Consider the following 15,028-nt stretch of genomic DNA (forward strand, 5'->3'; position numbering starts at 1 on the left):
TCAAAACCACATTGCAGAGTATGTTTTCCCACCTGTTCAACTGCATGCAATAAATCCTGCATTTCTTTACAATCAGGAGCTTCTGAGCTTGCAAGCATCTTCTGTTTTAACCGAGCCATTAAATATTGCTGGTACTTACGCATGTGAAACTGGCAATTTAGAGCTCTTACTGCTAAAGTTACAGAAGTGTATACTTTCTTCCCCCATCTATCCAAAGCTCTGGAATCTCTGTCAGAGGGGACTGGATTTTTTGCAATGGAAGCCTTATCCCCTTTTGGACCCTGGGAAATAGTTTCTGGATCAGCAGAAGGGTTTTTATAAAAGAACTTGTGAGAGTCAGGGACTCTGTAATACCTATCTGGCTTGGCTGGTGCAGGGAGCAAGGAAAAGGGAGATAAGCTGGATTCAGAGAACACATCATCCACAATACCTAGCACAGGCGGAATAGCCAGAGGCCTGTGCTGAGGCAATAAAAGGAAATCCCTGAGCCTTTTCCTGGAGTCTGAGTAATCCTGACTTTCCCAATGGAAATGCTCCCTCATGGTATGTAAAGTTTCCCCAAAAGAATAATCCTCAGGAGGAGAGGCTGAAGGGATAGATTCTTCAGCATCAGAGTCCTCATGGGGGGGGGGGGGGGGTAGAGAGTATTCCTGGTCTGAAGAGGAATCAGAGGAAATGGAAACCTGATCAGAGGAATTCTAGTCTGTATCCTGCCTAGGCCTTTTCTCAGGAGGGGGATGGGGACCCCTGATTAGAGTAATGAGGTCTTCGGCCATTTTAAGCATCTGTTTCTTAGGCATGGAGGACTGTCCAGGACAATGCTGTACTTGTTTCTTTGTCTTTAATGGTACTTTTGTCTTGGCTGTTGTTTTAATAGTAAGTTGCGAAGGTCTGAAAACACCCTCAGAAGCCAATGCCTGCTCAGCGGTTCCGGACCCATCTGGGGGATTAGTTTCCGTAGGCCCAATACCTTGAGTTTCCAGAGGCCTAGCTGTCTCCACGTGGGAGTTGGAGGCGGCCTGTGGCTCTGAGGTAGCGGGTGTCAGGGGCTGCGAAAGTGCCTCGCTGAGAACCGGCGAATGGCCTAGAAGAGGTTTTGTCGGTTTTGGACCTCTGATGCCAGTCTTTATCCTTGTCCTTGCGTTTTTTTGGTATTGTGGTCTGTTGATCAGACGGCATAGTATAATTGAACCTTCGGCCAAAGTAGTGCAAAGCAAAATCAAAACGTCTTTTTATAGTGTGTTTGTTAAATCTAGCACAAAACCGACAAGTAGTGACATCGTGATCAGGGCCTAGGCATGGAATACAGTAAGAGTGGAAGTCCTTATGAGGTATTTGCTTCCCACAAGAAATACTATTAACTTTTTCTGACATCGGTCTGAGGCAAGAAAAAAGTTTCCCCAACGGGGTACTTAGCTTTATTGAAGACTTCGGATCTCAAATTCGACTTCGAAAATCTCAGGAGTCGGCCGACCGGCACTTGCGAACTGCTTCTGCTTCGGGCACCTCGCGACAAGAAAGACTGAAGAAAATGGTATCGGATGCATCTTATATACCCCTGGCGCACTGACATCAGGGAAGAAGCGACAGCAACCAAGACTTTGGAACTCTGGCCGACTGCGGGACCGCCTGATGGCAGGATAACCCAAGTGTAATGACTGCAGCAGTGTAACACGATGAACATCTAATGGTCAGATCCGAGGTTTTTGGATCAAAGTGCTGCATTGGAGATTTTAGCAGTATGATACTAGATCCAAGGATTTAGGATCCAATGGTTTTCTTTTAGGATCCAATGAAGTTGGATCGGAAGTTCTTTGGATCCTCTGAGGGGGCTCCAATGAAGCCATGGTAGACTCAAATGAGGTTTGGGATGTTTACCAGGGGATTTGAGACCCTCACAAAGAACAAAGGATTGCTGCTTCCATCTTCAACTACTAAGTTTATTTCTTCTGTCTGAAATTGCTCTACAAAGAGCAAACAGTAGTCAGGTGTGCTGCTCCTAAGCAATAAACACACTCCCTGTGGACATAAGAACATTTATTACTGCCAACATCTCTTTTACACTGATGTGTTTTGGTCTATCCTTTCTGTTCCAAAGACCCTGCACTTTTAATCGCATAATCACTGTTTCCCAAGCAAAGACTGATGTGTCTAGTTATAGACTCCGCTGGAGCTGGAAGGGGAAAATAGGAGACCAGGATTCAGATAAAACTGGTCCCTTCATCAATGACATTCCTTTTTAATAAGTCCCAAAATAAGAATCTGAAATGTCAAAGGATGCCGATTATTGGGACCATCTTGATTTCAGGTACCATTCATTTTTTTCCCCACCACGTTAAGTAGGACTACAGAAATCATGGATACCATCAATCCTAGTATCCCGAGAAATTCTCTTGCTGAGACCCTGACTTGAATGGAAAAACCTCAGGAATAGATCCGAATCTAGATCTTTTTCCTGTGGAAGCTTTTTGCAGTGAAGTATCTAGGAGACGACCCCCCCCCCAAAAAAAAGACAACTTTTAAGAAAGAGCCAAACAAGACTTTTGAATGTTCTCCTAAAACCAAAGTCTGTGTAGGAGATCTTTTACCCAAGTGACAAAGACTCTGCAAAGATGAGAAAAGTCATCTAAATATGAATACGTACATTACCATTGAAGCTAGATACTTTGTAACTACCTTTGGAGCAGTGGACAACTCAAATCATAATGCACACAACTAAAACTGAATCCGGACACAGAAAACCTTATGAAACATTTGCAATCTGGTGCTATAGAAATGTGATGGGTGTCTTAAAAACTAAGATCACTAATAAATTTATACGTGAATAAGAGGTAACAGATCATGAAGAGAACATCCTCAACTTTTACAAACTGGTTTAGAAAGGAAAGATGTAGAACTGGTCTACATGAAGCTTCTTTCTTTTGCATCAGAAACATTCTTGAATAAAACCTACCTCCCTTCCGATAAGGAGAGACCGCTTCTATCACTGAATTGACAAGAAATAAAATTTGTTCTGACAGATTAGGAGGAATCCCTTAAAAAGAAGGGAGAGATTTGTTCTTCCATCTGTATCCCTGATGGATCATGCTTAGAACCCACTGGTCTATCTGCTGCCAAAGGAAAATGTAGGGCCAAATTTTTGGCAAGAATTAGAGGCTTGCCAGGAAGGGAATGGGAGCAGAAATTAGTTACTCAGATTTGTTAGATCGCTCTTGCTTTTTGTGGAAGGAGGAGCTCTCCTTTCTTTCTGTGGCCACCTTTCTATTGCTTTTGCTTACCATTAAGCTTGTTGTGTCTGCCTATTTTGTTTTTTTTGCAAAATGGTGCAAAGGTATCTCTTAAAACGCTAGAAAAATTTTGAGATAAGCTGAAAATCTCTGAATCTTCCTTAATCAACTTCCCTCTTAGATCACAATTTTTAAAAACCTCTGCAGCTGATGGTCCAAATAGAACCTAAGGAACAGTTCAAAATTTGAACTTTTACAACTTAAGAAAAATTTTGTGGAAGTAACCAAGCAAGCCTCATCATAGAAGAGTTCCAGGAAGGGCAGCTCTGAAAGTACCATCAGCTGAATCAGAAACATTTCACAGAATTTTAATTCAGTTGAGCAATAAGATAAAGATGATTTTTGCTCAGATAATGGAAAAACCATATTGTTCCAAACAGTGCCAAAATAGATAAGCATACACTTTAACAATTGAGCTTAACAATTAAGAATTCTAAAAAGATGTTGCAAAATACACTTTCCTAAAATCTTTTAAACAATTTCCCGTCACTGTCAGGTGGGGGAATTAGCATTTAGCAGCAGCTAGATTTTCCATCTGAATCACTGTTGGGTCTGATCTCGAGTTAGAAAATAAAAACACAAGACTGAGGAACTTTAAACGATCTATCTGCTTCCTTAAGGGGAAGCAAGTTAGCTATGAGACAAGTTGCAGTCTGCAATAAATGCATCATTCAGTGCTGAAAGAACAAGTGGAGCTAGAGTAGGCTCAAAAAAATCCAGTTGTAACACTGGAAGATTATTTTCCCACTGAAGCAACAAATTTTTGACAGTTTCAGGAAAAAAAATCCTTCCATTTAACTATCAAAAGACATTTCTCAGAATCAGAAAACAGAGAATATAAAAGCTGCACCTTCACAATCATTTTGCTAATATGCTGAACATCCTAAGACCGTGAGAAATACTTCTTCTCTTACTAGTAAGTCTAGAACTGGTATGGTTAAGAGCCTGAACTAAGCTAATTAAAATCACTTCTGTGCAATATAACAGAGACCGATTAAGATAAATGCAGACCATTTTGTTTCTTTTTGACAGGAATTTCTTAAGCAGCACACCTACTTTTCACAGGTAAAACTGCCTTAGGAACAAGCATCCCAGACTGGATAGGCAGACAGGTAATCCCAGCATCTTCTTCCTGGACCAACATATGCAGATGTTACTGTATTTCACTGCTGCTGTCCTGACTTGTGGGATTTCCTGCTGTAGAAGCCCTTGGCCTGTCCAAGTGAAGAGAACGGTTTCCCTTCCACCCTCAGTCGGTGAATGCCCTTGTCAGATATCATTATGTCTGGGTATAAAAGGAGTCGTATAAGCACCTCAGTACTTTCTTGCCCCCACATAAAAGCCCCCTAATACCCTAGATTCCACAGCAAGTGTGAATGAGGAGAAAGCAACTCTGAGAAGGAAAATGTCCAAACCTATCCCAAAGGCAAGATGGGAAGGTGAGAGGGAAAGAATACTGCAGCTGTGAATATACTCAACAACCTACATTTATGGTTAGAGTACACAAATATACTATGTTCCTCAAGTTTCACTGCTGCAGTCCTGGCAGATGACTCCCAAAGCTGAAAGGAGGATGGATGGAAGGCGTAAAGAAGCCCAGCAAAATGACAGAGGCAAACCTTGCGCTGGACTTGGAAAGGTTATAAAGAAGGTAACATTTGAACATATGCACAGAGGACCAAATATAGTGGCTTCCAAAATGTCCTTAGTGGCCACCCCTTTAAGAAAGGCAGTGGAGATTGCAGTACCCCTAATGGAATGTGTCCTAACAAAACCTGGAGGCTTCTTAACATGATGGTTGCAGCAAAGAAATAATACAGTTGGACACCTAATTGGAAATTATTATTTTGAAACTGGTCTCCCCTCAGAGATGGTGACCAAAGCGACAAAAAGATGGTCAGACTTCCTGACATTCTTGGTTTTGCCCAAGTAGCACCACAATTGCCTATGCATATCCAAAGTATGAAGGATCCTTTCGCCCTTGTTTTGAGGGTTAGGAAAGAATGTAGGAAAGTGTATGGTTTGGTTAAAGAAATCAGACACCACCTCGAGTGGCAAAGGCAGGACTGGTCCTAACAGATACTCTGGATGGAAAATGATGAAAGGTTCCACACAAGGGCCTAATGCTCTGAAACCCTTCTGGCTGAGGAAATGGCTAATAGGAAAGCTGTATTCCATGTAAGGAGTTTTATATCTGTGGAAGCTGCTGACTTGAGGGTGGAAGGGTGAGCTTCTCCAGAATGAAACTGAGGTCCCAGGAGGGAACAGGTGGTTTTCTGGGAGGCTTAATGTGGACAACCCTTCTCAAACTGCTTCATGAGAGTATGGGAAGAGAGAGTAAGGTAAGAAGGGAGCTAGGGAGAAATAGTTGATGTGTGGATTTTTATACAGGAGTATGATTTTTTTTTTCAACCAGGCTAGGTAAGTATGACAGGATCAAAGGGATCTAAGCTTGCTGAAGGTTTTGTCCCTTGGGGATCTGAGATTGCTGAAGGTTTTGTCCCTTTTGTCTACACCATATAATGAATCTTTTCCATTTAGCAGAGTAAGACTTTCCAATGCTGTTCTAGGTTCTCCTGGCTTCTTTTAGAATATTCAGGACCTGTTTGTCAAACAGCCACCCCCCTTCCATGAGATCAAGGTATCATCCAAACTGTCAATCTGAGGGTGGACATGTTGAGGCATATGATTGTGTCCTTGCTCTTTGTTAAGGGATCCACTCCCTGTGGCAGAAGAAATCTTTCCCCGTTGATTAGACTGAGTAATAGGGGGTACCAGTGCTGACTTGGCCAATTTGGGGCTATTGTGATTACCCTTGGCTCTTTTTCCGTTATTTTCAGCAGTACCCTGGGTACCAAGGGTATTGGATGGAAGTCACAGAGCAATAGGCTGTCAAAGGGAAGGAAAGGGTAAACGCCTTCCAGGCTGACATTTTGTTTCTGGAGTAAAACTTTTCCAAGTGAGCGTTTTCACTGGTGGCAAAACTGAATGCTGTGGTGCTTCTTGGATGGCTTGTGTACACATGCATATTTTTGTCTCACTGTGCTGGATGTTAGCAAAAGTCAGTAATCAATCCATCTATCCACTCACACACAACCCCTTTTTCCATTTCTGCTTATGGGTCAGGGTGCCACTTCAAATGTGGCAATTTAGAGCAAAGGTTCATAACGCCAGGTGGTTAGCCCTGCCGCAGCTGTTCTTCCATAAACTCAGTAATGTGCTTGCTGTGTTATTCACTGCTCAAATTAAAGCTTATAACTGAAATACAGCACTGAATTATTCTGTATTAGCTCTGACTGATCACCTCACAGTGCAGACATTTTGTCAAATACATAGTTTAGTTTCCATGTAAGGTTCGACATTACACTAAAAAGGCAATAACTCTGTAAACATTCATGTAAAAGCATTACTGTAGTGTTCTTGTACAGAATGCAATGGTGTATGTAAATATTCATGCAAAAGCAGATCCACGGTACCTATTCATTGTAAATTTTGGTTATAAGGGCACCAGAATTAAATGCTAATATGAGATATAACTCAGAAGGTAATTGTTTTGTAAGGTTGTTTTGAAAAGTTATTGCCTCTTGACCTAGGGGGTTGCTGAAAAATTAACTTATCCAAAAAGAATTATCAGGTTATTGAAGTCAAATAACAGTTTCACATGTTTCTAGGTTTCAAATTGCTCTGTTGTGGAAGGTGCATGTACGTTTCAGTCTCACTGTAGTGAGTTCAAGCCAGTCAGTAATGCCCTTAAAATGATTTTATTGTCCTACATTCAAGCTATAATCAAATGTTTGCTATTGCAGTATGGACAAGCAAAAAAAAAATCAGGTGCAACTGCCTGCTTCACAGTTCTGCTACTAGATATATAGTTGCATAGCTCATGTATCATCTGGATGAGTGACATCGGCTTTTGCATTTCCGAACTGACACATACCATGTAAGAGCAGTGCCTTAGAATTTAGTATTTAAAATGGTTGTGTGTATTTTGGTTCCTGCAACACTCCAAAAGTATAGTTGTGTACATACCATAAATGTCGATGTTAGAGTGTATTCACTGTTGCAGTCATTACACTTGGGTTATCTTGCTGGCAGGCTACCTGCAGTCGGCCTGAATTCCAAAGTCCTGGTCCGGCGTCGGATGCTGTCGCCTCTTCCCGGACGTCAGTGCGCCAGGGGTATACCAGATGCAGCCGACACCATTTTCTTCAGTTTTTCTTGCCCCAGATGTCAGGTGCCCCCAAAAGGGTAGGCTAAAATTGTTGCTTATAAAAAAGCGTGCAATAACAAAAACATTACCTTCATCTACAAGCAAATACATCACGAACAGGGGGATGGAGGGAGAGTAACCTGGACTGCAACAGTGAATACAATCGAACATCTACATTTATGGTAGGTACATAACTGTACTATGCTCGTGTTTCACTGTTGCAGTCATTACACTTTGGTTGAATCCCAAAGCTGAGGTTGGGTGGCTGGGCCAAAATAGAATTAGGAGTGGCTATGAGGCCCTGCAGAACTGCAGTGGCAAAGCCTACTCTGGATTTAGAGTAAAGAGGTAAGTGGTAGTGTGCTTTGTAAAAGTGTGCACTGAAGTCCAAGTTGCAGCCTCCAAAATATCCTTGGTTGTTACTCCTCTGAGGAAGGCTGCTGAAGTGGCTGCTGCCCTGGTAGAATGTGGCCTAATGCCCTTAGGCAGAGTTTTGCCAGGTTATGAATAGCAGAAACGAATACAGTGGCCTACCCATTTTGAAACAGTCTGCTTTGAAATGGCCTTTCCTTGTGATCCTGCAGCATATGCCACTAAAAGTTGCTCAGTCTTCCAGAAAGCTTTAGTTTTGCCCAAGTACAAGCGTAGCTGTCTGTGTATGTCCAAAGAATGCAGTGGGTTTGGATAAAAGGTAGGCAAGTGAATAGTTTTGGTTAAGAGCCACACTGGACACTACCTTAGGCATAGGCATAAATGTTGGGTTTGTCCTTAGAGAAACCCTGTCTGGATGGAAAAATAAAAGGTTCCACAGCCATTAATGCCTGTAACTCTGAGACTCTTCTTGCTGAAGTTATTGCTAGGAGCAGAGCTGTTTTTCATGATAAGCACTTTATGTCGGCTGTATTGGCTGGCTCAAAACGAGGTAGTGTGAGCTTTTCTAAGACAAAATTGAGGTCCCATGTAGGTACTGGTGCTCTCCTTAGAGGTCTTATGTTTTTTGCCCCTCTGAGGTACTGCCTCAGCAGTGGATGGGAAAAAACAGGTGGGTCCATATTGTAGTGAGCTGAAATGGCAGAAGCATGGATCTTTATTGATGAGAAGGATAGGTCTTTGTCCAGCATCTCAGCTAGATATTGTAAAATCTGAGGAATATTTGGTACAAGTGTGTCAATTCCTTGTGCCTGGTTCCAAGCACAGAATCTCTTCCATTTTTCTGCATAAGATTTTCTGGTGCTGGGCCTCCTGGCCTCCAAAATAACATAACTGCTTTAGAGAGAGGTGTGTCTTGAATAGTTATAATATCCACCATGCAGCCAGATTTGGCGTTCTGAGGTGGCTGTACAGGATCTGATTGTTTTGTTGGGTGAGTAGATGAGGAATTTGAGGTAAAGTCCAGGCTGGGTCTTGAGACAAGTTCTTTAGGATTGGATACCAGTGCTGGCGTGGCCAGTCTGGGGCAATCAGTATCATTTTTGGCTTCTCTTGTCTGACCTTTAGGAGTACCTTGGGGAGGAGAGGCAGAGGAGGAAAGGCATAAACTAAGGGTTTTCCAGCTGAATGACAGAGCATCCACTTTCCATGCTTATTCGTGGTAAGTCCTTGAGCAGAATCTCTGTAGCTGGCAGTTGTGAGGGGAGGCAAATAGATCTATGTCTGGGCATCCCCATTTCCTTGTTATCATGCTGAAGACTTGTGGATCTAATTTCCACGCGCAAAGGTCCATGAGGTTTCTCCTTAGTTCATCTGCCAGAGTATGTTTTTCCTGGCAGGAATTGTGCTTGCAGGTGCACTTGATAAGTCAATGCTGTGTTCCACAACGTCATGGCTTGTCTGCAGAGGGGGTAGGAATGAGTGCCTCCTTGCTTGTTTATGTACCACATGACTGTAGTATTGTCCGTTTTTATCAGCAGTTGTCCTGGATGGAGTAATTCCTTGAAGCCTGTCAGGGCATTCTGTGCAGCTAGCATCTCTTTTTGATTGATATGAAGATGCATTTGGCTTGCAGGCTATGTGCCCTGAATACATTTCCCTGCCATATGGGCCCCCCCAGGCATAATCTGATGCATCTGTTGTTAGTGTCTGCCTGGCTGTGGATAAGGTGAATGGCTGTCCCTTGTTGTGATGACAGGCCTGTGCCCACCATCGAAACTCCTGTTGCAGGCAGGGAATGAGAGTAATTATTGTCTCCAGGCTGTGGCAATGTTGAGTCCAAACATTTTTAGGTACCATTGTAGCTTCCTCATATGCAGCCTTGCATATGGAATTAGCAGAATGCAGGATTCCATGAAGCCCAAAGCCTGCAGAATTTTTCTTGCAGATAACTGGGTCTTTGTTGCCATGCTTTTGGAGTATGAAGTCAGTTGCCTTTGTTTGTCTGGCGTGAGATAAGCCATCTGGACAGCTGCATTTAAACTTGCACCCAGAAAAATTATCTCTTGAGAGGGTACCAGTTTTGATTTCTTTTAGTTTACGGTGTACCCTAAGCAGATTAGTAATCTTTTTACAAACGCCAGATGCTTTAGTAGAATGTCTTTGTTCTCTGCTTGAATAAGGCAGTCATTCAAGTAGGGGATATATTTGAATTCCTCTTTGTCTGCAAAAAGCAATTACTGGTGCCAGGCATTTTGTGAAGACCCTGGGCACAGTAGATAAGCCAAAGGGCAGTGCAGAGAATTGGTAGTGCATTGAACTTGCTATGAATCCGAGGTATCTTCTGCAAGATTGTCTGATTGGGACATGCAGGTGTGCCTCTGAGGTCTAATGTTACAAGCCAAGCCTTCTTGCCCAGCATGGGCAGAAGCTGCTGCAAAGTCAACATTTTGAATTTTGGAACGTCCAAAAAAGTGTTTAGAATAGACAGGTCCAGAATTGGTCTCCAAGCTTTGTCCTTTCTGGGTACTAAGAAAAGTCTTGAGTAAAATCCTTGTCCCTGCTCTTGCTGTGGTACTGGCTGAATAGCCCTCATGTCCATGAGAGATGAAACTTGTTTTCGTGCCTCTGCCCATTGATTGTGTGGCAGGTCTGGCATACCTTTTGCCTTTGGAAGGGTGTGAAAGTGGAACCTGTAGCCCTGAGAGACTATGTTTAAGACCCATTTGTCCTGGGTGATTATGTGCCAATTTTGTGAAAAACGTGCTAGCTTTCCCTCTAGGGTGCTGTCAAAAGATAAGTGCTTGGCATTGGCAGAGGAAAGTCATCGGGACTGCTTCCTATATGGCTGTGATTTGTCTTCTCCGCTTTTGGAGGTAGTAGCACCCCATTGTTTGAGCCTGTATGAGCCCTGGGGTTGTTGTCTGCCTCTAGGGTGTCTATCTGCCTCTCTGGTCTGTCTGACACTGGAAAAAAACAATTCTTAGGCCAGTTCCTGCTAAATCTGGGAGGTTGTACCTGCAAGAAATCCTTTACTGTCTGCATAGATTTTGCTTTATCCTCCATCTTCTTCAACACCTCTTCTGCCTTAACACCAAAGTATCATGCTGTAATGGAGCATCCAATAATTTTGCTTTAACATGATCAGGCAGATTCTGTTCCTTTAACCAAGCATGCCTTCTAATAACAGAACCTGTAACAGCGGCCCTACAAGAGGCCTCTAGTGAATCAAAACCACATTGCAAAGTATGCTTTCCCACTTGTTCAGCCGCATGCAATAAATCCTGTATTTCCGTGTTTTCAGAACATTCAGAATTTGTCAACATTTTCTGCTTTAGCAGTGACATTAAGTATTGCTGATATTTAAGCATATGAAAATGACAATTTAAAGCCCTTACAGCAAAGGTAGCAGAAGTGTAAACTTTTTTCCCCCATCTGTCCAGTGACCTAGAATCCCTATCCGAGGGAACAGGGTTTTTAGCTGTAGAGGCCTTGACCCCTTTGTGACCCTGAGATATTGTTTCTGGGTCAGCAGCAGGGTTTTTATAAAGAAATTTGTGAGAGTCTGGAACCCTGTAGTATCTGTCGGACTTAACAGGTGCAGGAGGCAAAGAGTCAGGAGATAGGCTGGACTCTGAGAATACATCATCAACAATATCTAGAACAGGTGGAATAGCAAGAGGTCTATGCTGGGGAAGTAGAATAAAGTCTCTGAGCCTTTTCTTTGATTCTGAGTAATCCTGGCTCTCCCAGTGGAAATGCTCCCTCATAGTATAAAGGGTTTCCCCAAAAGAATAATCCTCAGGAGGAGAAGCTGAAGGAATAGATTCTTCAGCATCATAATCCTCATAGGGAGGCAGAGAGTAATCCTGTTCTGAAGAGGAGTCAGAGGAAATGGAAACCTGATCAGAGGGGTCATATTCTGTGTCTTGCCTAGGCCTCTTATCAGGAAGGGGATGGGAACCCCTAATCAAAGTAATTAGGTCTTCGGCTATTTTAAGCATCTGTTTTTTTAGGCATGGAAGTCGGTCCAGGAGAATGCTGTACTTGTTTCTTTGTCTTTAAAGCTGTTTTAGTCTTTGTCTTGGAAACTGAAGTTGGCTTAACATATAACTGTGCAGGTCTGAAAACACCCTCAGAAGCCGGTGCCAGCTCAGCGGCTCCGGACCCATCTGAGGGAATAGTTTCTGAGTGCCCAATACCTTGAGTATCCGGAGGCCTAGCTGTCTCCACGTGGGAGTCAGTAGCGGGAGTCAGGGGCTGCAAAAGTGCCTCACTGAGAACCGGTGACTGGCCTAGCGGTGGCCTCGTCGCCGGTTTTGGACCTCGGATGCCTGTCCTTTTCCTTGCGCTTTTTATAAACTCCGGTCGTCGGCTGTTCCAATGGCATTATATAATTAAACCTTTGGCCAAAGTAATGAAAGGCAAAAACGTATCGATGCTTAATAGTGCGTTGGTTAAATCTAGCACAAAACCGACAGCTAGCAACGTCGTGGTCAGGGCCTAGGCAAGGAATACAGTAAGAATGAAAATTCATATGAGGTATTTGCTTCCCACAAGAAATACAATTGTTAACTTTTTCTGACATCGGTCTGGAGCAAGTAAAAAGCTTCCCCAACGGGGTACTTAGCTTTATTGAAGACTTCGGATCTGAAATTCGTTTCGAAAATCTCAGGAGATGGCCGACCCGCACTTGCGAACTGCTTTTGCTTTGGGCACCACGTGGCAAGAAGAAAATGGAGTCAGCTTCATCTTGTAAACCCCTGGCGCACTGACGTCAGGGAAGAGGCGCCAGCAACCGACGCCAGACCAGGACTTTGGAATTTAGGTCGACTGCGGGTAGACTGCCAGCAGGATAACCCAAGTGTAATGACTGCAACAGTGAAACACAATGAACATCTACCTTGCACACTGACTTTTTTTCTTTCCTTAAACTGAGTACACTCAGACTTCTGCAGCCTTCAAGGAAACTTACGTTTAAGACAATACTGTCCTAAGATCAGTTGAGGGTGGGGGGGACACTGGTTGAAGGCTTAGGCTTCAAACATGCAATAAGCTCAAAGCACCCGTATGCACATTATTCAATTCTTTCAACGACCTCATTTGAAATGGTTCAGCATTAGACCAAAGGTCTCATCAAATTTGACCTGGTGGTAACCAAGAGGAAATGAAATCATCAGCTGCAAAAAACACCAAAGTTGACTGGATTTATTTCAAACAGAGAGGTCTAGCTCTTGTAGGTCTGAATCCAAAAACACATCTAAGATGGGGTCACATAGAACATGGCTGCAACACTGGTACCAACAATGAACATCTCAAAATTCTCGACTGTAGGTGTAACATGCAGATACAGATGGTTACACCACCAGTCGCATCATTTAACATACAAAATGAAATGAAAACCACAGATACTGAAGGTAGGGGGATCACTAATATCTCTTCTCTTTACATAATTGGCCTATATACTTCCTTTGAAATATTTTCTACATCATGGATACTGTGAACTGATTCAATCGTCTGTATTTAGTATATCTTCACTTGTTCTATTTGTAATAGAAAGCCCCTTTGCTTTATGCTTTATTACTTATCAACTGGAGCATTATTTGTCTTTGGTTTTGCAAATGTTTAACTTGCACTATTTGTTACTCTGATATCTACCTACTGTATAGCTTATTCTTTAACTGCTGTTTTATGTTCATTCTGGAGCATTTCTCCCCGGGCCTCCACTGAAAAAGGGCACATGCCCAGACGGACATACCCAGTCAACAAATGTCAAACAAACAAAAATAAATAAATGCATATGTGCTTGCAGGTGCAGAGAGGTATAGTTTCTAGGCATCAAAGTGAAAAAAAAAATCATTTGCAAATTCATAATTAAAGGTTGCTGTTGAAATGGAAGGTAGGATGTTTTGAGAGGGTAATAGATTAAAGTGGCCAAGAGAGAAATGACTATGCAGGCAGCATTAACTGGCAAGAAGTTTGCCTCAACTTCAAAGGATCAGACCAAATCTTTAGCCACTCTCTCTTGAGTTTTGTGCAGCCTTCACTGTGCCTGCATATTTTTTGTTCTTTTCCTCCATCTGGAGAGTCCAGTTTCCTCTCGCTTCTCTCTCCCAAAAATGGTTGGCAAACAAAGCAATTAGGAAAAAGCAGCCCCTAAAATCAGTTGCATAAAATATTTCAAAGTAAAAGGAGCACCCCAAGAAGCTCTCACATAACCATTAAAAACACAATCTTTCTTTCTCCATGTACCCTATTTCCACTAAAATATTTGCTTCATAAATTTCTCATAGCAACCAAGCAAGTGAAAAATTAACTGCATCTGTGCTGAACTGTCAATGTGATCTGGGATTAGATCCATCTGGAGCTGGGCTGCATGAATCTAAACAGCAGCTTCCAAACCAAACTTCTGCAAGAAACTGCAGTGATTACTATTTATGAAAATTATCAGCTAGAACCACCACTCAGCTAGATAGCAATAAGCCAAACATGTCTGACATCTGCAAAAGCAAGGGTGACATTTTCTTTTTCATTAGAAATCTAGTGCATCAGTTTGTCTCAGGTTTGCATTTTATGAGAAGCAAATTTTTGTTTTATATACATCACCTCTTCATGCTTCCAAGTTTCATTCTCCAAGGTCTCAAACTCATTCAGTTCACTCTTCTCTTTAAGCTGCTCTTCTGCAACTTGCAGCTCCCTCTTCAGGTTTTCATTCTCCAAAACTAAAGCATCCAATTGTGCATATAAACTCTCCTTTAATGAAACAGTAACACTTTAGAATATACTGGAAAAATGTTACCAATGCTTAACTACAGCACACACAATTATAATAAACCAACCTTCTCTGCCATTAAAGCTTCACAAATCTGGATGCTTTCGATGAAGTCCTTTTCTCGATTCTGCAAAAGATAACCATCAAGATCATTAAAGTAAATGCCAATGGATCTATTCAGCTTAAAACAGTAAACCAGAACTGACTTCAGAAGATCTATGAAGAGATGATGACAGCACACTAGGAAAATAAAATGTTCACACAAATATTTCTAAGCAGAAAGTTTCAAAACTATACACCCTTTTGCATACATACATTCCTGTTACAAACGTGATATCTGTCCACATCCTCTTTAGCTCTTTCTTGCACCATAAAAGGCTGAAACTAGGG

At 42.3% G+C, this 15,028-nt stretch overlaps 1 protein-coding gene across 1 annotated transcript in view; it reads right to left on the minus strand.

Annotated features, from left to right (window-relative positions):
• Window positions 1–15,028, minus strand: part of CENPE (centromere protein E) — a 3,008,010-nt gene that overhangs the window by 2,006,835 nt on the left and 986,147 nt on the right. The window contains exons 17-18 of the mRNA XM_044063442.1: window positions 14,706–14,765; window positions 14,473–14,619 (exon numbers count right to left, since the gene is read on the minus strand). Coding sequence (XP_043919377.1) covers window positions 14,473–14,619; window positions 14,706–14,765 — 207 coding nt within the window. The remainder of the gene's footprint in view (window positions 1–14,472; window positions 14,620–14,705; window positions 14,766–15,028) is intronic.

The sequence above is a fragment of the Protopterus annectens genome, chromosome 2.part1, assembly GCF_019279795.1.
Source record: "Protopterus annectens isolate FY-2018-M chromosome 2.part1, PAN1.0, whole genome shotgun sequence".
NCBI lineage: Eukaryota > Metazoa > Chordata > Ceratodontiformes > Protopteridae > Protopterus > Protopterus annectens.